General features: G+C 44.0%; 1 protein-coding gene and 1 long non-coding RNA gene across 11 annotated transcripts in view; one reads left to right on the top strand and one right to left on the bottom strand.

Moving 5' to 3' along the window:
- SYNE3 (spectrin repeat containing nuclear envelope family member 3) overlaps window positions 2,987-23,864 on the top strand; it is an 81,575-nt gene continuing 60,697 nt past the window's right edge. For 4 of the 10 annotated variants that reach the window (XR_002440218.1, XM_021401620.1, XM_021401621.1 and 1 more), the window contains exon 1: window positions 11,013-11,783. Coding sequence is in view for 4 of the 10 variants with exons in the window: in XM_021401620.1 (XP_021257295.1) it covers window positions 11,711-11,783 (73 nt within the window). In the remaining 6 variants the exon portion in view is untranslated. Of the gene's footprint in view, window positions 6,302-6,332; window positions 6,540-6,590; window positions 6,610-10,699; window positions 10,892-11,012; window positions 11,784-23,864 lie in introns of those variants that run through there. The other 6 variants (XM_021401623.1, XM_021401622.1, XM_021401624.1 and 3 more) reach the window with 6 other exon arrangements.
- LOC110401038 lies at window positions 16,828-21,864 on the bottom strand. The gene is made up of 2 exons (XR_002440221.1): window positions 19,858-21,864; window positions 16,828-18,119 (listed from the first exon to the last, which is right to left on the bottom strand). It is a non-coding gene; the product is annotated as an uncharacterized LOC110401038 (long non-coding RNA).

Below are 23,864 nucleotides of genomic sequence, written 5' to 3'. Positions count from 1 at the left end.
GGAACGAAGAAAGTGAGGTTTAAGTGAGAATCTAAACTGAAATTAACAATTATGATCAGTGATATCGTTACAAAAAGATGTTTATAGTCCCAGTATTTTATGAAGTATTGTGCAGAATAAAGTCACCCTCCTCTTGCTTGTATATGTTTTTGTATGGGTTTCAGCGTTGCAGTGCTGTATGCTCTTCCTCTGAAGTTTGTAGTAGCTTTCCTCCCTTGCTTTGTTTTGTTTCCTCCTGTGACATCTGAGATTGTTCAGCAGCTACATAATTGCAAGATGAAAGAAAAAAACTTGAAAAGATGTGACATTCAATCCTAGCACTTGCTTGTCTCATACAGAGGCCTGTTTTATGTGCGGTTTCTTTTAATAAAAAACAAAATTATTTGCACCCTGTGAACAGAAGCCTGGGGAAAAGCTCAGACTTTCAACAATCACTTTTCTTGTGATAATGTAACTCTGTAGAGTACAGTAGAGCAGATTTGTCTGAATCATCCTTATGCTCCCTTCCCCATCAGCAGCCTTTTATCTCTTTGTCCACAGATTTGTTTTGATACTAGTTGTGGGACTCATGAAGAGACAGAGGTGCAGCTGGTTTCTATCACTGTGCTTCAATTTGAGATGCTTGATTGAAGAAAGTTGATCTGCATTCTTTTGTAGTTCCATGCTAGGCTACTGTGGTGAATGATTTAAGGTCCACACACAGGGGAGGGAGGAAAGTAAAAGTTAGGACTTTTCCTAGAACTGTATCCTCTTTTAAACACTGGCATACAAGAGTCATTTTTCCTGCATGTGTTTCCTGCCCTTTAAAAGACTAGATACAAACAAATAAATTGCTTCACAGAGCTGGCATGTCTAGAGGCAAAGATATGAGTGTAGATGAAAGTATAAGTGCAGTCTGACTCTCACAGACATAAAAATAGCAAAACTGTGTTTGTAGCATGAATGGAAGCAAGGAGAGCCAAATGTAATTTATTGTGATAAATTGTTATAGTCGAATGTTTGTGGAATGTTATATTTCAACAGTTGTCTTTGCTGTTTATCCTGTGGACTCCAGAAAATATTTTTAAAACTAACTTCTGGCATTTTACTTAGAAAAACACAAGGTGTGTGGAGAGGAGAAGGGAAAAACACGCTGGAATTGGACACAGGATATTTGGCTTCAGATCCTGTGGAATCTTCAGCAGGTCTTGTCTTCCCACTGGCTTATCTCCTACTGACTTCGACTGGGGGCATTGCTGTTAGCTAGAAGAAGTTAACACTGTATGCTCCTAAACATAACCTTCCACATTTTCAAGCAGAAGTCAACATATCCCTTTTCTCATCTGCTTTCTTGTGTGGTTATGTTGTTGCTTCCCCAGAACATCTAGTCTCCCTAGTATACTATGCATCTGGTTACAGTTGGCCTCTGGCTACTACTGTAATACGATCATCAAACTTTTTTTGGTTTGCAGAGTTCAAAGCATAAATTAATAGCTGTATAAAATCTGAGACTTAAGAAATATTAAAATCACAGGTTAGCTGAGGTTGGAAGGGATCTCTGGAGTTACCTAGTCAATCCCAGTGCAGCGTGTGCAGGCGGCTTCTGAACATCTCCAAGGAGGAGACTCCACAGCTTCTCTAGGCAGCCTGTGCCAGTGCTCAGAAAAGTTTCCTGATGTTCAGACAGAACCTCCTGTGTTCCAGTTCGTGCCCATTGCCTCTTGCCTCAGCACAGGGCACTACTGAGAAGAGTCTGGCTCCATCCTCTCTGCACCTTCTCTTCAGGTATTTATACACATTGATAAGATCACCCCTGAGCCTCCTACATGCAATACTTATGGTGAGGCTGCACCAATACAAAGTATAGCAGCAACATCACCTCTGTTGACTGGCTGGTTATGCTGTGTTTAATGCACACCAAAATGTAGTTTGCCCTCTTGGCTGACAGGGCACACTGCTGGCTCATATCAGTTAATTAAATTTTCTTAAAAGAAGAACATGAAGTTCTACAGGTAAGAAATGATTTCCAGTTTCAATGCACTGGCTTTCATTTGTTTGATTTTTAGATCATCTTCATCATTTGGAGAATTGCATGCAGCTCGCAAATGGTGTGTGCTCCCTAAGCGCAGCACTCCAAGCTATACAAGCTTGAGCAATCCTACAGTTTGCTCATACACAGTAAGCGTTGGCTACATCCATTTCTACCTTCCTCCCACTGTCTGATCTCACCTGGAAAGATGCGAGATGAGCAAGCTTCTCTATTTCTATTTCCAAGTGGAAAAGCAACTCTTTTTTTTTTTTCTTAAAAATATTTTTAAATTCTCCTCCAGTTTATAGCCTCCTGTTTCCATGTTAACGTCTTTTCCTAGCTTAAATAGGTCAACAAGGACTATAAAGATACTTGGGGGAAGGAAATAGAGAACAAATCCTGCAGAATAGTGTACTTCAAAAATATACTGGTTCACTATTAACTGGACAAGGAATTGGCTGAATGAGTGTAGACAGAGGGTTATGGTCAGCAGCTCTGTGTCCAGGTTGAGATCTGTGATGTGTGGTGTGCCTCAGGGGGCTGTCTTGGGGCTGGAGAGATTGGGTGCACCTTCAGCAAATTTGCAGACAACACCAGGCTGAGTGCTGCAGTTGATGTGACAGGAGGAAAGGAAGGAGCTGAACTAAAAGAGGGACACCTTAGGTGAGACATTAAGAGGAAGTTCTTTTCTCAGAGTGGTGAGGCAATGGTTCAGGTTGCCCAGAGAAGTTGTGGGTGCTTCATCCCCGGAGGTCTTCATTGCTAGGTTGGATGGACTACTGGGCAGCTGGACCTAGTGGGGAGCAAACCTGCCCGCAGCAGGAATTCGGGCTGGGTGGGCTTTAAGGTCCCTTCCAACCCAAGCTAATCTATGACATTCAGTCTTTCCTTCTGGGGAAAAAAAAATGTAGACAACTCAGAAACTTTATTTCCTGCTTAGCTGGTAACCTTGTTGATGCCTAAATGTTATAACTTTTAGGGGAAAAAAAAATTGCTGCAGGAAGTGTGGGGCGCAGAGATCCAATAGTGTCAGCATTCATAGCATACTGATGACCACAAGAGGAAAAGGGCTTGGGGCGGTTCAGTAATTCCTGTGCTACAGGAATTGTGTGAAGAAAAACTTCTGGTGTGTAGCTGCTGACCTGCTGAGTCCAGATGAGTGTGCTTAGCAAGCATTTTTAGTTATAATATCACCTTCAGTATTAAGCACTCTCAAGGCATTGTAAAGGGAACTGATCCTCCATCACAAGGTCCCACTCCCTTGTACAAGTGGTCTGTCTGCCCAGGATGTGGAGCCTAGCTAGACAGAAGGTAAACTTCAAAATATGCAGTAGGGAGAATGTGAAATGCCAAGTCTGTATGATCTCTGTATGAATCCAGAATAAGTTAGTTTGTCTAATTGATGGGAAGCTTGCTATAGTGTTCCTGAAGATTTGTTGCTTTAGAGCTTTTTATGACACTTTATTCCTCACCCACTCAGGAAGAGGTGTTCTGTAGAAACTGCTACCATCGCCTACTGAAGCTTTCTATCAAGCCATGTGCAACTTCTCGTAACTAAAAAAAGAAACAGCAAGCCCCTAGAAGTCCAAGTGTCAAAACCTGTTATGTCAAAGACATATGTCACTGGTACACTGCACACCAATGTTACTACCGAATAAATGCTGTTCCTCCCACCAAAGGACTGCCAAATGACTCATTATGAATGACAACTTGACATTGCTGTACCCAAGCAAGCAAAAAGGGAAACATCTTAATATCTTGTAGTACTTGTTTGTCATCGGTTATGAGCGTGGTAAATGGGTGTGTTATGCTAATAACAGAGAGCAGTTACCCTGCAGCATGATAAGTGCTTTTCTACTGCGGTTCTTCCTGTGGTGGGTCATCAGTCCTGTGGAGTAAACCCTGCCAACGTGTTTGCGTGTCAGTAGCAGTATTTGATGTTTCCCACCCAGTCCACTGGGTATTCTGCACATCACAGGAAATGTCTGAAAATGCTGCATGTTCACTGACAGCCACTTGTGGTTTGGTTTAGAGGCTGAGCAAATGGCTTCTAAATATATGTTCCTTTCTTCCAGTGAAAGAGGATTAGAGCTGCTGTTCTGTCGTTTTGAGAGGCTTCCCCACCCTTTCACTCTAATTTCAGTCATTCTGACCTCTCCGTTGTTGTTTAGGTGTGGTGTGTGGGCAGTTTTATATTGTTTAGATAATGCACTGAATGTTCATTTACTTAATGCCTGCTGTTTGCCTGCGTGTATTTCTAACTCAGTATGTACAAAGCTGTTGGAGGTAGTAAAATCAGAGCCATGCAAGCCACCACATGGGGAAATGCAGAAGAGGAACTTAATGCAAGTGATTTTTAAATATAATGATGCACTTTCCACCACCAGCAAGGTTTCTGAATGTAAGGGTCTGTTTTCATTTTGGACTTAAAAGATCTAGTTGTACAAAGTCTCAGGGAGTGTTTTTGTTACAAATTAATTGCTGGCAGTAAGGATGGTTCGTATACTTTAATGTCTGAACCAGTTTTCCCAATGAAAATACGTAAGATAATAAGATTTTCTGTTCTTTATCATCTACCCCTTCTACATGCATACTTGTAGAGTTCAACTTTTCTGGAATGTGTGCGGTTCCTCTCACTATTCCAAAGATTATTATGAGATAACCAACCCTGAATTTACTGTGAGGCGTGAGCAGTTGTATAGGCGTAGATGCTATTTTACATTGTTGATATAAACTTCACTCCAAGTAAATAGTAAGTCAAAACCATGCTAGTAAATCAGATTTCCCAAGTTAGGTGAAAAAAATGTCCACAAACATAGATGGAATTCATTGTTCAGTTCCCCTCTCAGTGACAATTTAATTAGATCATAATCATCCCAAATGGTTCCACTACAGGGCCCATCTCAGGCATTCGGTGCCTCAAGGTCAGAACCAACTATAAAAATGCACGTGTCTTACCATTAAATACTTCTGACAAGTTCCCACAAACCTTTTCCACTGTGAGCAAGGGAAGGTGATTCCTGATGTCTTGGGAGCAGTTTAGGTACTGAACTATTCCAGGTGGGGCTGTGTTAGCAACAACCCAAATGCTGGCTCTAGGCAGAAGACAGCCCCCAGAGGCTGCCCTGGCAGGCTTGGTCAGGAGACATCACTGATGTGTGCCAGCCTGAACTGAGAGGTGCCATTGCTGGAGAGCCGTCATCATCTCCTTCTCACTGACTCCTGGAGCTCGCTCTGTTTTCACTTCTGGACAATGTGTCCTGGCTCTTGGCCTTACGACTGTTACATATGGCTCAGAGACTTCTATCAGAAGTGCCCAGTTTTTCTGCTCACACAGATGAGAGCAGCAGTTCTCAGCAGCAGAAGGCAGCAGCCTCTCCCAAAGAACATATTTGTGCCTTGAGAAACGCAGAAAAGCTCCACACACTCACTGTTTACATTGTATTATTGCTCAAATACGACTAAGCTGTTCATTCTTCCGTCCCTGGGGCTGTTTCCATGCGATGAGAACCCAGGAGAACCCAGTCTGTGCCTGGCAGCGCACTGCCACTGCTGTTCTTTTTGTTTCTTAACTGATCTTTCCAGAATAACATGGGCATATATTGTAGACTTCTTGCTTGGACTGGTTATAGAAGAACCGCCTAATTCAAACAACGGTTTTGGCTTGCTGTGTTTTGTTTTGCTTTCCAACTTTCAGTTTGAACACTCCACGGGCACAAACAAACAACTGCAGAGCCCTGGGGCTATTTCCTTCAGGTCCAGCTGGTGGGAAGCTGCCGTGCTGCTGCTGCTCTCCATGGGTCGGTGTCGATTTCTGCACCCACCTGCACGTCTGGGGAACATTCATGTTTGTGTCACGAATCTTGCGGCACTAGGTGCTTCTCAGAGCTCTAAGTCCCCAAATAGGATGTCATGAGAAATTCGGCCTTCTCTTTCGTAATTACCGGCACTCAGCTCACCTGGGCCCCCAGACCCGCCCCCGTCCCTCCCAGAGCTGTCAGCCCGGGGCCGGGCCCTGCCGCCCGCTCCGCACCGTCGCGTTGCATAACGCCTCCCGCCGGGCCGGGCTGGGCGGTGGCGCAGCGGGGAGGGCCGAGGGCGGGCTCTCCAGGCAGCCCCTGAGCGGCGGGGCCGGTGCCGGGCGGTCCCGCCGAGGGTGAGAGAGCAAAGGAGAGGGAAGCGGGCGCAGCGGAGGGAGAAGCGCCGCGGCCCCGGGGGGACGCTCGGCGGCGGCGGGTGCCGCGGCGGTGAGTGGGGCGCGGGCCTGCCTGCTCGGGGCTGCGCGGAATAACGGTGAGGCGGCGGCGGTTTTCGGGAGAACCCCCGCGTCCTGTCGTGTCCCGTCCCGTCCTGCCCCGTCTCGGCGGGGGTGGGCGAGGCTCCCTGACAGCGCGGAGTGGCTGTGGCAGCCCTCCGCCCGGGCGGCTGTGTCACGGCCGTGCGGCTCTAACGGTGTCCCCGCGGCGCAGCTTCTGCGTGACAGTGCGGCTGCGGGCCCTGCAGCATCGCTCTAAGTGGAGTAAGCGTGCGGGTAAAGCCTCTTACTTAATGCCTTTCGGTTAAATAAGAAATAACCGCATCTCTCCACGAGGAGCAGCTCGGTAAGAGCATGCAGTAGCGGCTTGCAACTTTTCCTCCCCAGGTGTCAGGCTCTCGCTCCCAGTCGGCTGCTCGCCGTGGCTGTCACGTTCCTGCGGCGCTCCATGCCCACGCTTTCTGTTCCAAGTCCTATCCTCTTCCCCCACAACCCAGCTCAGCTCTGTCCTGAGCGGTGAGAATGGTCCCGGTTTGTCTGTAAGAGCCGTTACCCTCACCTTTACACCCCCACTCGATGCGTAATAAGGTTTTGGCTTCTCCCATGCCCGTTTCTGCCACTGTGTTTATTTCCAAACGCTTATCGGTTTGACCTGCGTGAACTTAGGGTTTTGTTCTGGAAAACTTTATTCCTAGAAATAGCTCTACTCAAATACATTTACAGAGTGAAACCTGCAGGAGTCAATGATTAATTGTAAAAATGATGGTTGCAAGACTATGGTTCTACAGTTTGTAAGAGCAGTGGGTGCCTCCCTTCTCCTTTCCCTTGCTATCTTATATCATTAATGAAAAATAATATCACAGTGCCAATCAGACCAGCTCCTTGCTACTACTTTTGGATGCCACTTTTAAGCCCTTCATGTGCTGAGTGCCATCTGAAAGCCTCTGTAAGCTGTGGCTGTTTTTTGAAGAAGGAATTTGAAAAATGCAACAAAACTTTACAAGCTGATTGGTTGTTTTTCAACTGTTTTGCTTCTTTTTCTAAAAGTGTCTCAAATCCGTGGGCGGTTGAAATGCATGTTGGCTTGGCATGGCCTCTGTGGTTGCCAAGTGTGTAAAGAAAGCAAGGAAATGCAACCCGTTGCAGTCCCCTGGCAACTTTTATTTCAAGAAGCAAACTTGTAGTGAGTCATGGGAGCATTGTTCCCTCCAAACTAGCTGCCAGGAAGTGGAACTTGACACAGCTGATGGGCTCTCTATAAAACGGTTTTTCCCTACACACAGTGTTGTTTCCATGTTCTTCATGAATCACCAGATCCTGAGCCCACAAACTCCCAAGGAAGACAGAATTTACCGCCTCTCAGGGTGCAGTGCTGCAAGTTTGCTCCTTCCTGTGTTGGTTTCGATTCTTCTCTTCAGTTATGTGCTTCACTATTTCTTCTCTCCCTCCCATCCCGGTCAAAAGTTTTCCACATATGTGAACCATTCCCAATGCATATGTCCATTATCTGGCTTTCATACACTGGCCTAATTGACTAGAGTGTCTTGCCTTTCATTTTGGGTAAGCCATTTTTGCTCCCTCCAGTTCTCCGTGGCTTTCAAATCATCCTGAAAAACATCTCTGAACGCCTGGGCACAAGATGCAGCTGTACTTCCATATACACCTATGTGACATGGGGAGATGCACCAAGCCTAGCACTTGCATCATAGCTTCAAGAAAGATAGCTAGCTTTCATCTTTTAACACAGCTTCTATTGGAAATAAGGTGCTTGTTGTCCCTTAGTCATAGAATCACAGAATGGCTTGAGTTGGGCGGGACCTTAAAGCCCAGCTAGTTCCAACTCCCTGCCATGGTCAGGGCTGCCCCCCACCAGATAAGAGCCCAGGGCCCCATCCAACTTGGCCCTGAACGCCTCCAGGAATGGGGCATCCACAGCTTCTCTGGGCAGCCTGTGTCAGTACCCACCTGTGTATTAATGTTTGTATACGTGTGTATTGTAAGTAGGTGATTTCCTTCTATGAGAACTGATGGCTCAGCAATGTGATGACTTACGACTGAATAACTAATGGAGTTGTGAACTCTGGCCATTTATGCTATCTGAAGTTGCCACACCTTAGTGTCAAAATAAAGGTAGTAAACTTGTTTGACAGAGAAGGGCATTTTCATTGACCCTCTATATAAGGTTAATAAGCAATCTTTGATGTCTCTATCTGTCTGAAGAGAAAGTTCAGACTGTTCTGACCTGTACTATAGTGTTTGTATTATGAGGAAGATTATGGTTATTTTAAATATGATCTGGGTCTGTTACTTTCCTTTTGGCAGGACTGACTTGTTGTGTGTGTTGATACAGGGATCTTATCTATGTTATACGTAGCAGAAGACTTGGGCATGACAAGAAGCTCTTCATAGCAAGGGATTTCATGGGAATTCATGTTTTGGCTGTAGTATGATGAGGATTAAGTTGCCATCTCAGCCTTGGGGTCTCGCTGATCAAATGCACGAAAAGTGGAAACTGAGAGAAATCACAAGAAGAAATGACATCCATGAGGTTGTATCTTGCTTGGAAATCAGATATCAAATTTCAGGTTGCTTGTTTTATTCTTAATTGGTGCTTGTTCAGTGATATTAAAAAGATAAAATAGCCATTTTTACTGATGTGCTATGCTGAAAGCCTTTTCATAACTATGGCAGTAATACTTGGGAGCACAGGATGAGTGAGAGGCCCATGTGGAATAGCATGTGCCAGGAGATTTGTTGTTATACTTAGCACTAATATCTCGGTTATTCAGATACAGTGGCTGTCACCAGTGAATCCTAGACACATGCTGTACATAGGACCATATGCTGCTACCCTTGCAGTTAATAGTTATTAAAAAAAACTACCGGCTTTAGTAGAAGAGCAATCAGACCCACAGAAACCTTTGGGTTCCTTTCAGGCAGGTGAGTAGTGCTGTATCTGTGGGATAGCTGTGCAAACCAAAGCACGACACTGTGTTGTCTGCACAGTCTGCTGGCTCCTCTCCCAGACACGTTTCTCCTGCTGCTGGGGAGTGACAGCAGTTTGTAATCCCCTCCAGTGTCATGCCTTGTGGGGCTAAGTAACAGAAGACTCAGGAAGTTAGCTTTGGTGGAGTGAGAGAAGTTCTTCAAAGCACCTTGAAAAAACTTGATTTTCAAGAAAAGGTGTACCTGTAAGTATTGCTTTGGTCCAGGTTAGCATACACAGCTTGAGATCTGAATTCTGCTGGAAGTGTTTGCATAGTTCTGCAAGTGAAACATGCAGACATGGAGGCTCTAGCTTATGGCTCCCAAACAATGTATGAATGAGCTATTATTGAGTACATGGCCATCCTCCTTCTCTTAATGCATTAGAAGAACTGCGTCCTGTGCCACAGGTTTGCTCTGTGGTTTTGGTGAACACGTGCAGCTGGAGGTTGGAGTGGGACCAGAGGTACTGAGTGCTGAATACGTCATTGGCTCTGGCACCATCTATCAGACGCTGCTTCTGAAAGGTAGACCCTATGAGAGCATCATATCTCCATCTGTGAAAGGGGATGCTAACATCTCATCTTATGGATAATGTTAGTTGATGCTATGTTGGAGGTGTCAACTGAGATACAATAAGCAACCATAGTGGGTCTAGGTACTTGGACTTATTTACAAACCAAGGTTAGAGCTGTTACCCCACAAGATTATCTTGCATCGATTTATATCGCCTGTTCATTCAATTGTACTGACACAACAGCAATAAAAAATAGACCATGAAAAAAATGGTAGGGTTACTTTAGCTGTCTCCTCTACACCTTAGGCAGCAGTGAGATGTGATTTCAAGCACTGCATCCTTGTCCTTTATTTTCTGACCATTATAACTAGGCAATCCTAAAAATATATATTGCCTCTGATTGAGGAATAGTTTAAGAGATGTAATATCTGATCACTACCCCGATGCTGAACCCCATTTTCATTGCAGCCTGCAGAAGTTCAGGGAGGCTGAAGATAGAAGGTGAACAGATGCTGATGTACCCACTGTGTTTTCAGGCCTCTCAGATGGAGAGGTAATGTCATGTGGGGAAATTATGTCAGTAATGAAGGGAAACCAATCTTTGAAGCTGTTGGTTCTTCCTTAAGCTATACATTTCCTGTAACTTAAATGGCTGATTTTCCTTGATGCATGTCTCCTTTATGAGCATTGCTGAGGCCCTATGGGAATGTGATAGCTGTTAAGTGAAAGGCATATGACAATGTATGACAAATCCAGGTAATGTTCTGTATTTAAGTCAGCAGAAATGCTCTATAGCCACAGTGGTGGGAACAAGCAGGCTGGGCATGTTAGCATGGACATAGCTAATAATGCTAGCTCAGTAAGCACCAGAGAAGAGCTTGTGTTAATTTAGATCTCCAGATAAAGAAAGCACCCAAGGAAAAAATTTCTCACTGCCTTGTCATTTAAGTTCACAGGAAAATCTTGGCTCCGTAGCAATGTTGCCATTGGCTTTAGCAGAGATTTGGATTTTCTCTCGTACTCTCGAATTAAAGACCTGTTACTAAATTAGTTGTTTTGGCTGTGGGTGCATATCGGTGTGAGACCCAAATCTACAGAGAATATCTTCAGCCTAATAGAAGGGAAAGTAAGTTCAAGCTTCTCTGTTATTCTTTTTTCCTTACGTATGTAAGCTTAAAATTGCTGTAGAACCTTTACCTGTTCTTCTCATGTCCTTGGTCCTTAGCTACTGGTTTATTCCTGTTAAGACACTTTTAGCATAGAAATAAGTTCTTTACCCAGATTGTCTGGCTTTTCAAATCTGATTCCAGGCATCACTGCTTCTCCTCTGAAGGATTTCAGTGAGAAGGTAATGTCACTGGGACCAAGCTCATGAAAACTGCACAGCAAGTCCTTGTCAAACAAATGGTCCTGTGTTGGAGGTCCCCAGAATGATTGTTTTCTGCCTGAGGAGAAGCTCATGTATCAGTGTAGAATCAATAAATAAGTGGTAAGGGAGACAAAGAGGAAGGAGGGAAGAGAATAATGGAGAAGTAGATTCTAGTGACCATAAGACCTGATGGAATGGCATGGAGCTGTGACAAGGGAGGGTCAGGTGTTAGGAAAAGGTTCCTCACCAGAGGGCAGTGGGCATAGAACAGGCTCCCCAGGGCAGTGGGCATGGGTCCCAACTGCTGCAGTTCAAGGAGTGTTAGGACAACACTCTCAGGTAGAGGATTTGAATTTTGGGTGGTGCTGTGTGTAGCCAGGAGCTGAACTTGGTAATTGTCCTGGCTTCCTTCCACTTTGGAATATTCTATGCTGCTATGATTCTGTGAAGTGACAAAGAGGAGTTATTCCAAGGGGCTGGGGAGCAGGAGCATGTTGTAGGCAATGTCTGGCAGGCTGAGGTCACCTACAAGGCTGTGCTGTGCAACCATAGCTGTACCATCTCGGCTGCCCTCACATGGTCAGCTTTTGCAACCTTCCTAACAGCACAGACCTTGCTGCTCACATCCCTGAACTGCCTGCAGCACCAGGTACCTTTTCCAATACCACGGAAAATGAGTAGAAACATCTGTCCCTTTGCAAAATACTTCTTCAGATATTCCTCCCAGAGGCATCCCTGGTTGTGTTTGCAAGCGTTAACCATCTGGTGGCACTTAACTAGGGCTGCCTGGGACAGAGTCTGCCAACAACCCCAAAGATACTCTTGCTTTCAGCAGTTCTTTGTTTCTTGCCTCAGCTGCTTTCTTGCCCAGCTGTTGGGTGTAGTGAGAATACTTAATTAAGGAGAGCTGTTAGTGTTTTTTTCACAGCCAAGTAAAGTAGTATTTGCTACCTGATGAAAGAGCTGAAGCTGTTTTAAAAACACTTTTGTAAGTAATTATATGAACGCATTTAATCACTTAATCCCAATACTTTAGATGTCACAGACTTTTTTTTTTTTTAATTTAAGCCTTGCTAGTGTTGAAAAATTGTAGTTAGTCAGTGCTTTGGAATTTATCTGAATGTTAATAACCTGCTTCAGTGCTCCACAGGTAATTATTTTCCACAGTGTCCTTTTCCTATGTTGTCTATCACCGTGGTATTTGTGAACCTCTTGCAGGTTTCACCTTAGTTTGGGGATTTGTAAGATGATTTTTCAGTTAAGCAACTACACTAAAAGCTAACCCATATCTCCCTCAAACCAGATTTAACATTTATTAGGGTTTGGATTTGTGTAGGAGGTGTGGGGGTTTTTTTTGTTTGGTTTTTTTTTTTTTTTTTGTGTGTGTGTGCTTTGTTTTAATGCCAAGAAGTCAAGTCAAAATGCTGATTTTCTTCTTGAACGGGACAGAGCATAATGTCTGCCTTAGCCTCATTTTTCAGATGCTCAGCTTGGAGGTGGTGTACCTAAATCATTAGGCTCGGCCTAATGATTCATTGTTTGTACAGAGTGCAGCTGTACCAGAAAGACCAACAACCTGACACCTGCCTGTACTGCTGCCAGTACCTCCAGGCCCAGTACTTGGGACAACTTGAATATTTGGTGTAGGTGTTCTTTTTCTGAAAAGTCCTTTCACAGCATTTCCAAACCAGGTTCCTGTGTTTGCAGAAATGTTTCCCTTGCACTGCTACAGACTGTCAGGGAATCTGAAGTCATCCAGCTGGTTTTATCACAAAATGAGTGAATGTGTGTGCTTTAACACAGATGTCTGGCTAAGGAACATGCCACTCAAATGCTGTCTCCTAGCACAACAGAAACAGTAGTAGGTCTGAGGGGTGAGAAAAATACTTCAATTCCTTGATAAACTGTCAATAGTATTCTTCAAGTGGGAAGAAAGGAAATGGCAAGGTTAGGTGTGCTTTTCTGAAACTAAAGTTTCCTTTTAAAATATGTTTTGCTTTGACCTAAATTACAGGAAGTTTTATGGGGAATGCTGCATTTCTGACTGCTAGATTAATCCATTCTTTTCTGCCTCTGGGCTGTGGCTATTTGGAGTCACCGGGGTAGCTGTTGGGCTCCTTTGCTTTCTTTGTTATTCTGCAAGCTGATGTGCTTTGCGTCGTTTCTGAGGATTAGTCAGGTTAGCAAAAGCTTAACAAGATAGCTGGAAAATCGCTGGTTTATCAGTTCCCTCTCTGACGTGCACTGCCACCATGACTACCTCCTCTTCTGTTTGCTGTAATTTTTCACTACTGGTGACAAAACTCTGTGCTCAGTTGGCTCTGCTGGGGTCCGCATCACAGATAGGGTTTGCAGCTTATCTTGAACTGCTGGTCTTCAGTTAATCCACTGTATTAGAAATTCCCCAGCATTAGCCCAATGTAGAATTTCTATCCCATTGTTCTTCCATTTAGATTTTCTTTCCCACCCTTTTCCTCTCCTCATCTTTTCCCATGCTGTTTGCACATGCTACTTGGTTCTGCTTGCTGAGATGGAAGGAGAAGACATAGTTTTCTCCCTGTTTAACTTCTAATTCGGAAGTGGACTCTGAACCAACTTTTTTTCTTCCACATTTCCTTTTCCCTGATTTCTCCACCTTTCTTCCTTACATTCATTGTACTCTTAGGAAGTTTGCTCAGTGTAGTACAAATTCGATGTGCCGCAACTGTAAAACTAGAGACATTTGTTGGCCATTTGGACTCATTTGGGATGCTTGAGTGTGAGTGGGATCTAGTTTGGCCCTGGAGTACGTTAACTGGATTTACCCTGTTAAGATGGTTCCAATGGCAATGGGTAGGTTGACCAAACCAGTGGGTTCTAATTCACGGAATGTATAACAGCAGGAGTACTCAAAGGAATTATCATTAATTGAGGGAAAATGCGGCTTGATATTTTCCAGCAATCAGAAATAGAGAATTAATCATGCTTTCCATTGTGAGAGATGGTTAATGCATGCAAAATGTATTCCAGTCAGCCAAACCTCCACTTTGCATGGAACACCTTTAAGTGAGAGCAGAATCTAGATTAGTGTGTCAGCCTACAAAGGGAATCTCCTGCTGGGGAGCTGGGAATGAAAAAGCGGGAGAAGATAAAGTGAGTAGAGAGGAAATTTGTAATTATAGTAGCAGTTGAGCTAACAATTTTAAAAAATCTCAGCTCTGACATGTATCTGTCTGCACTGCTTCTTCTTCTGGTTTTCATGCTGAGTATTCTGAACTCATTCCTGTTCAGCAAACATTTGTCAGGCATGATAATTTCAAGCATTAATCCTTAGGAATTAACCTGCTTATTAGTTGATGACCTGAACTCTTGGTAGTTTCTGGGGATTATTTCTATTTAAATCTTACCTTTCAAATAGAGGCAGTGCACTGATAAAAATAAATCTATTTTTCTGGTCTCCCATATCTTTACACTTTTATCCCCCTCTCTCACTCCTACCACATGGCAAGCAGCAGAGAGGAAATCCTGCACTGCCTTGGCACTGGTGAGAAGGAAGCCACAGGTTTCTCTTTGCACCACATGCTGCTGATGCCAATCCCACTGAGCTGCACTCCAGTACCCAGATCCTGACAGGCTTGTGGTGCTGCACACCCCCAGCAGAACACCGGGCAAATCCCCACAGGCTTTTAGCAGTCGTTCTTCCAGAAATCCCAGGGTTTTGGTAAGGTTTTTCCAGGATTTATTCCTTTTATTTCATAAGGAAGTGAGATTGTCAAGACCATGCTGCCTGTGTTTCTCTTTCGGCTCCTGATAACTTCTTGAACTTTTTTTACTCTCCATTAAATTTACCAGAGATATAGAAGCCTCAAAGACATTAAGTTCCTTGAAGTGTCATAAATTTGGATTACATTGGAAAAGAGACAGAAATAAGCACTCTGCTAGGGGTGCAGGCAGCCTATGCGTGTCATGAACAAGCAAATGGGTGCTGCCTGCCCATTCACGTGCTTTTCTCTGATGAAAGTCCATGCATCATCTGCTCAGTAGAAGAGTGGTGGCAGAGAGGCCAAGGACATTACATGATGAAATAAGGACAGATAAACTGTTCTTTGAGTGCCAGAATATATTATTCTAAGGCCAGAATGGGGAACGCCTTCATGTAAGGCAGGAAAATGCAGTGGAACTATTCCTGCCATGGAACTTGCCACAAGGCTATGGCCAGAGATATGGGGCGGCCAGTGAGATTAACAGTGTCTGTTGGAGTTGGGAGGACATACCAGCTTTCACAGCCTCAAGCCAAACTGGGACTACTGGAATTCCTTTCCTGAAATTTGTGAAATAGTGTGGTTTTCAGTTCCAATGTACAACTGTTGAAGCATAACTTGAGTATCTGTAATAGAATCATAGAATGGCCTGGGTTGAAAAGGACCTCAAAGATCATCGAGTCTCAACCCCCCTGCTAAGTGCAGGGTCGCCAACCACTAGACCAGGCTACCCAGAGCCACGTCCAGTCTGGCCTTGAACGCCTCCAGGGACGGGGTGTCCACAACCTCCCTGGGCAACCTGTTCCAGTGCATCACCACCCTCTGTGTGAAAAACTTCCTTCTAATATCTAACCTACATCTCCCCTGTCTCAGCTTAAAACCATTCCCCCTTGTCCTATCGCTATCTACCCTCACAAACAATTGATCCCCCTCCTGTTTATACGCTCCCTTCAAGTATTGGAAGGCCACAATGAGGTCTCCCCAGAGCCTTCTCTTCTCCAAACTAAACAAGCCCAGTTCCCTCAACCTTTCCTCATAGGAGAGGTGCTCCAGCCCTCTGATCATCTTGGTCGCCCTCCTCTGAACTCTTTCTAAGAGCTCCACGTCCTTCTTGTGCTGGGAGCCCCAGGCCTGGACACAGTACTCCAGATGGGGCCTCACAAGAGCCGAGTAGAGGGGGACCACCACCTCCCTCTCCCTGCTGACCACTCCTCTTTTAATGCAGCCCAGAACATAGTTGGCCTTCCAGGCTGCCAGCGCTCACTGTTGGCTCATGTCCAGCTTCTCGTCCACCAGGACCCCCAAGTCCCTCTCTGCAGGGCTGCTTTCAAGTACTTCTTCCCCCAGGTTGTATAAATACCTGGGATTGCCCTGGCCCAAGTGCAGCACCCTGCACTTGGCCTTGTTGAACCTCATTAGGTTCTTGTGGGCCCACTTGTCCAGCCTGTCCAGGTCCCTCTGGATGGCTTCCCTTCCCTCCAGTGTATCGACTGCACACCTCAGCTAATAAATTAAGAAGAGATAAAAGAAATTCCATATTAAGTTTTAAGTAGGGAGTATAATTTGCATCTCACTTTATCACTCATGCTGTGCTCCTTCTGGCTTCTGTGAAAATTGTCCAGTTGTTGGAGGCTCTGTTGGGCTGCAGTTTAGCAGTGGTCACCTATCACACATGTATGCATTTTCTTTTGGGAAGGTGATAACCTGGTTCCTTTGTTCTCTGAATCAGCCTTTGGCGAGATTCTTGCTGAGCCCTGAACTATGAATTTAAAGGGGAAATATGGTGGTAGGATTTGAGTGACATGGTATGCATTTAAAATATAACACCTTTAGAAGATGGCTGTGGAGGTCAATGAGGAAAGATTATTTCTATTAGACCAAAGTTAAGTTTGTGCTGTGATGTGTACTACTCCTTGTAGAAGAATGACAGATTTTTATAATGCAAGTAATATGTATCTTTTTATGCTTCTTCCTGATTTTAATGTTTGAGAACCACCAGAGCAATGACACGTCATTCAGGAAATGTGTTTGTCAAATGCACCAGTGTATGCATGCAGATCCACTGCCGATGCTGATTACTTGCCCTGGGTGTGTATCTGCATTAGCCCTCTGGGAGCTGATGGCCCTGGGGATTTGGCTCATCATACTTTGGGTGGGATTTTTGAAGTTGCTTGAAGAAGTAGGCCCTGCATTCCCAATGGAACCTAAATAGAGCAGAGCTGATAAATCTTTTCAGCCGTTCACAGGGGAAAAAAAAAAAAAAGAGCCTTGGTTTCTTACAATATTCATTTTTTAAAAGGTGATTAAGATTGAATGGTGTAAGAGTGAGAATAATAAGCATCAGCTTTACCCTGGCTGCTTGGCAAGGTAATTACCCATGATCACAGCTTTAAATAACTCCCGGGTCCTCCTTGCTAGATGTGGACTGCTGACAATACAACTTGCAGCTGAGTGCTGCCACGGCTTTATGCTTAGTTGTGTTTTTAATTAAGCTCAGTAGGAGGAGGTTGAAATACCCTTTAGCTTTATAAACCTTAGGATTCCAGTCCTCATTCAGGCTAACATGATGACTAAAAAGACAGTGCTACTTCATCCAGGAGGCATGCAGCCTCCCTGTTGTGTGCTGGGCTACACATGTCGCTGAGATGTTGCTCTCCTTGCAGAAGCAAGCTCCCTTGCTGCTGGGAGCAATCTCTTCAGGAACGCATTTCTGCCTTCAGCTGGTCCTTAACCCACAGAGCCTGGCAAACGTGCACAGGGGGAGGGTGGTGAAGATGTGGAAACTGCAAGAGTTCAGGCAAAAATGAGTCACAGGAAAATAGCCTGCTTTAGTCAGTTCCAGAAATGTTCTCAACCACTCAAAATTCATTTAGAGCCACAGATTTGCAGTGGTCTACTTTGTTTCTGAGTAAAGATCTTGGGGATGAGGTTGCTGGCAGCTCCAAAAATGTATTGTTTAGGACATAAGAAGGCCTTGTCTGCCCCAGAACCTAGCTTTGTCTGAACACAAACCGCTGCCTTTTTGCAGTACACAGCCTGGCATTATCAGCTTAGTGCAAATGTTACTTTAAATTATGTCCGAATGCTGGCTGGCTGGGACTGACTTTACTTACCCTGATGTATCCTTTTGACAGCATTTCAATGGTTTAGCTATTACAGTGATCATTTTTCTCTTTCTTCATATGAACAGATCTTACTGTTTGGTACAAGTTCAGCAGATTTCTCCATCGTAATTGGCTTTGATCCTATGGAAATCACACATTTACTTTAATCAACAACTTCAGCACTTGAAATTAGGAATATCCTAATTACTTTAGCTACTTTTTTGTTATTATTCCAATGAGTCTCACTTATTCATAGAATCATAGAATCATTGAGGTTGGAAAACACTACTGAGATCATCTAGTCCAACTATCAACCTATCACCAACATGCCCACTAATTATGTCCCTCAGTGCCACATCTCCACATTTCTTGAACACTTCCAGGGACAAGGACTTCACCACCTCCCTGGGCAGCCTGTACCAATGGTTAACCGCTTCTTCTGAGAATATTTTTTTTCTAATATCAAACCTGAATGTCCCCTGGTGCAAGTTGAGGCCATTCCTTCTTGTCCTGTCGCTGTTACCTGTGAGAAGAGGTACCCCCACCTTGGAGCAACTTCCTTTCAGGAGCTGTAGAGAGTGATAAGATCTTCCCCAGACTAAACAATTCCATATTTTCCATATTTATGTCCCAGTAGCATTATTCTAATAATAATGATTTGAAAGATAGATATGAAAAATTAAATGTTTTGTAGAGTTAGCCCTTCAGCTGTTCTTCTGAAGGGAAAAAAAGACACTGAATTCTTAGAATATATTTGTTTAGTATTTGGAAATGACTTTATAACAAACATGGCTGGTAAACACTTGCTGTACAATGTTGGTTTAAGGTTATGTGCTTAGTGTTCCCAGGTTGGACACAGCTGGTCACTTGGAGGCAAAGATACTTGCCTGATGGTCAAGTAAGATTTAAGACTGTTTTTTGGTGAAGTGGGGCGTGGGGTGGAATTGTAGTCATAAAACCCCTAGAAACAAATGTGGACACAGTTATGTGCAAGAAGGAAAGATGCAGAAGAGAAAAGAGACAGACTTGGAGACAGGCTGACATCCCATAGCCCTGAGCACCTGCATCAAGACTACAGTCCTCTTCAGGCCATGGGGTTCCTGCAGAAGAAAGTTGTCCCACCAGTGCCTGGATCCCTGCCTGGAGGTGCTTCTTTCTCACGCTGACTTCTCTGGGGTCCCACAGGGCTTCAAGCTCACCGTGTCCCACAGATAGCCTGAGGCTTGGTGCAATTAGCCCTTTCTGCTGTGAGACCACTGTCTGAGTCCTCTCGCTAATGCCAGCAGGACCAGAAAGGCTGGAGGATCTCTGAGTGTCTCTGGCTCTAAGGGGTGGGCTGAGGACACAGGCAGCACCACAGCAGCTTGCATGGAGCACAGGAAATGCAGTGGTAATCTCCAGTTGTCCCTTCTTCTGTCCGCGGCTCTGTGTCCCAAAGTACTCACTGTTGCTCTATTGTCATTGCTGAAACTTTTCTAACATGTAGTCTGTAATCTCTGCAGGACAGGTGTCACCCTATGGAGCACTTTGGGCCACTGCAGGGTGCTGTGGAAGGGCACAGTTTGTATGTGGCCACCATGCTGGGGTCGTGATGGTGGGAGTTACTATGTGGCAGGCTGCATGTAGAAGAGATGGGCCACAGCTAGCTAGCCAGACAGGGAAGGCGGACAATGTCTTAATCAGGTAATGATGGGGAACCAGAACTGAGGAATGAAGAATCTCAAGGAAGAATTATTTGGTTATAGTCTGTGTAACAACCTAATTTGCAGAATTTATTTGGCAAATGGTAAAGAATAACCATCCCTTTGAGAAAACTATATTGTCAGTACACAATATATGAACCGCAAAAGTGGAACAGTTTATTAGATATATTACTTACTCTGAATTGTTTGCTGATCTCCAGCCAAGATTCAGTTTATTAGTCAATATATCAGTGGTGTGACTGGCACCCAGTGCTGTGGGATCACATGGGCTGTAGAGAACAAGTGGGAAATAATTAAATGAATAAATTCCAGCCTTCAGAGACCGTGAGATTAATGCTGTTGACTTGTAATGCTTTTACTTTTGCTGACTGATGGTAAAACTCTTTGGGTGCTGAGCAAAGCTGAAGCCAAGCCTATTCCAGCAGCTGGAGAGGAGTTCACCAAGTGGAGATTGCTGGTTGGCAGCAGGTTCCCTTTGAGGGAAATTTCAGAAGCAGAAACCCTGGATATGAAAAATCTCTGCTGAGGTTTTAGAGTAGAGGTGCTTAACCTGTGATTTCCCAGACTAAAGAGTCTGTGAAAGGTGACTAGGAAAGCGAGCCTGTTGTCATTGTCTTTGAAATCATCAGACAGACATCTGCATGTTTATTGGGGAACTTCTGGGGTATGTATTATGAATGGTTAAAATCACTCTCTGCAGTATTTTCACCACTGGCCTAGCATCTGAAATACCAATTTAATTCTTGTCAGATTAAGTATTTCCTTATTAGCTAGAAGCAAGAAACACTGCACCTTTGATCCTGAGGTGTAATGTAAAGGGGACAGAGCACTGCCCAAGTCTGCAGGTGGGCTGAGGGAGAAAACACTCTGAAAGCTGGTTAGTGTCACAATAATGTGGGGCTAGGAGATCAAAATCTAAAACAGGCAGATACTTAATGCAGATACTCTATCTCTCTGAAGGTAAAAATGAATTCTATACCAGCACTAAATCATGCAGCTTTCTAATCTAGTTGAGCCATTGCAGATCTGCTTGTCCCCTAGACTGAGCTGGGAACCACAGAATCATAGAATCATTAAGGTTGGTGTGAGTAGGGAGTGTAGGAATGAGGGAGAGAATCGTAATCAAATCTCCTCCTGTAGGCTTTCTTTCCAAATGAGTTGAAGACTGTAATATCAAAACTAAAATTACAATGGTCAGCTCTACTGCTCCGTTCTGACAGGGAGAACAGCCCCAGAACCCATCTCTGCCTCATTTGCACATGACAATTCCATTCAGAAATGGAACTAGTTTAATATTTTGAACGTTTTTTAAAATTTATTCCTTTTAGGAAGTGACTTGCTAGACCTGGGAATTGTGTTCTTTACAGATGAGTGGTATAAAGCAAAACAATATCCCATTTGCACTGCCTCTCACCAAAGTCTGACATTAATCTTAAAAAATCAGTTGAAAAAATCAGACCCTTTCAGTTAGTCCAGCTCGGAATTTGTCTGACAAACAGTTTTTGGTTTTGTATCAAATGGATATTACATTGTCTGGTGTGATCATGCTGTAACTGAATGTCTTGCATTAGCTGTAGGCTTCCATGGATTCTTTTGCAGGAGAAAGGAGGTGGTTATGATATGCATGAGTGCTACAGTACTCGTGATGTTAGCATTCCTCAGTTGAAGGGGATGCTTGTAACTTGGTTGTGGATGTGTTTATTTAAAATATATATATATATAAACAAACATCTTATTTAATCTCTAGCTCATTAATTAGGGCAAACAATTGCTAACTGTCATAAATATTAACTGCAAATAACACAGGAAAAGGTTGTGTTGGAAGATGGACAGGGTGATGGGACTAATGTTTTGAACCTCTAAAACATCCTGGAAATTGTTAAATCTTCTGTTTGCAACCTTAAGGTCTTTTGCACTTACTCAGCTGGTTTAATTCTGCTCTGTCTGGCTGAGGCTTTGCTGGAGGCTTTCGGTCCCGTGATGACAAAGTTGCCAGAAATGTGGCTCCAAGCAGCACCTCCTGGAGCTGACCACGAACAGTTCTCTCCATGAGCACTCTTCCTCTCTGTCATGGTTTTGTGATTTTCAGTTATTGGTATTCCACATCATAACGTCATGTAGTGGATATACCTGGTTCTCAGAAGAGAAGGACTACTACAGTCCCCACAGTACTTTTCTCCTCTGTTACCATTTCCAGCCAGAGGGAGAAGATAAAAGCTCGCAGTATAAAAACTCGCAGATCACGAGACCTCGTCCCTTTTTCCGCCGTCTCTCGTCTTGGCAGCACCTCGCTCTCCAGCCGTCTTATCGTCGGTTGTAGAGTAAGGCCTACCTTGATTTTGGGACATTCTCTCTCTCTGTATTGGATTTATCAGCTTAAATTGTAATTATATTGTATTATAGTGTGTTGTTTTGCATTCCGATATCTTATTCTAGTAAATTAGTTTGTTTCTCCTCAGATTGTTGCCGCTGTTCTTTGCTCTCAGGGCCATCTCCTTACCCTTTTTCCCCTTTTCCCTTTTCCCGGGGCGTGGACCCGTGGATCCCCCGTCCCCTTCGTCACGGAACCGGGCCAAACACCCGTAAACCGTTGACACTCCCCAGCCTGCAGCATTTGGAGCTCCCAGCTCTGTGTCTTTGCTTGGCTCCTTTTACACTGAAGAGTTATTAAATTATTCCAGGAACCAAACAATTCCCAGAATTGCAACTGCTTCCAAATTCATGCATCTGTACAAAATTTGACACACTCCAGTGGGGTTTTTGCAAATCTTTTTCATGTGCAATCCCAGAACCAAATGGAAAGAGTTACAAAAAGTTTGAAGTATTTCAGTAATTGGAAAACGGCCTTCCTAATTGCGAGTGATTTGAATTTCCTGCAGCATTTTTGTACTTTCCTTTTATTTTTGTAAGAACTTGGTTCTGGAAACTAGTCAAGTAGTACATGAATACAGGAAGCCAAGACATACTGAAACTATATAAGAGCCTGTGTTTTATAGATGTCAGTTTTAAAAGAACGTTTAAAATTGGAGTGATTGTAAGGAATGTTTTAAGAAGTTTAAGGAAAAAAAGCTGCATGACTTGGCAGAGAGGAAGAAAGAACATCAGGAAACACTGCAAAATAATAGGATAATCCTACAAAGAAGACACTGCACTTGCAAAATAACTTTAAAAACTCGCAGTACTGAATTACAAATATTAAATCTCATGATACCCTAGTGAGAGCTATTAGATGCACCAGGAAGAATGCTGGAAGTAGAAACAAAATGGGGAAGTGCTTGGAGAAATGTGGCTTCAGGAATGCTGTCTGGATCGCACGAGGGACTGAGCAGATCTGCATCATGCTGTTGCCTTGGGATCCTTGGGCTGAGGCATCATGCCTTCTGCAGCACTAGCCAGGCACTTCCAACAGTGTTTTGGGGCCATGGGGGATTAATCAGAGTTAATGGAAAGCCCACTGCTGCGGGAGATGTTCAGCTTAAGAGCCCTGGAGCTGATCTGTGCCTTGTATTTTCCTGTTCATGAAGAATAAACATACTTATTATAACATCTGCATGTGCTGCAGGAGCTGTCCTGAGCCAGTTATGCTCAGCACCTTGAAATATGCTTCCTCCTTACCTGTGCTAAGTGACTGCATTATTTCACTTGGAGAAATAAAACTGGGTTATGCTGTGTCCCATAATCTGTGCCAGAACTTCTTATGGTTGCTTATTACCCTCATTTAGTAACATATGCATAGAGATGCTAAATGCTTCTTGCAGTATAAATATGCCTTCCACAGTGTGAATTAATACACGATTCAAGTGGCATTAAAATGAAATATTGTTTCAAATAGCTACATGCTTTTGAAAATGACTGTGATAAAAATAAATTGGTACCAACTGCTCAGAGGATTGCACCTATGATTAAGGGGCAGCCTTCCCTGGTGCAGCGGATCCTAGTGCCCATGACCTGAGACAGGAGCACTGTGGTGCAGGTGGCCCCAGTGGCCTGCTGCTGCTGCAGGCTGGTCCATCAGTGCTGCTTCTGCACTACTCAACAGCTCTGGCCCACTTCAGGGGCTGCCACATCTGCTTTGTATTTTCAGTACTGATCACAGCCCTGCATTTTTTCTCCAGTATTGCTCAATCATTTAGTCCCAATGATGTAGCAGGAAAGGGGTAAATACTCTGGATTCATAACACTT

Source organism: Numida meleagris, chromosome 6, assembly GCF_002078875.1.
Source record: "Numida meleagris isolate 19003 breed g44 Domestic line chromosome 6, NumMel1.0, whole genome shotgun sequence".
NCBI lineage: Eukaryota > Metazoa > Chordata > Aves > Galliformes > Numididae > Numida > Numida meleagris.
This window is presented reverse-complemented; position numbering and strand designations above follow the sequence as displayed.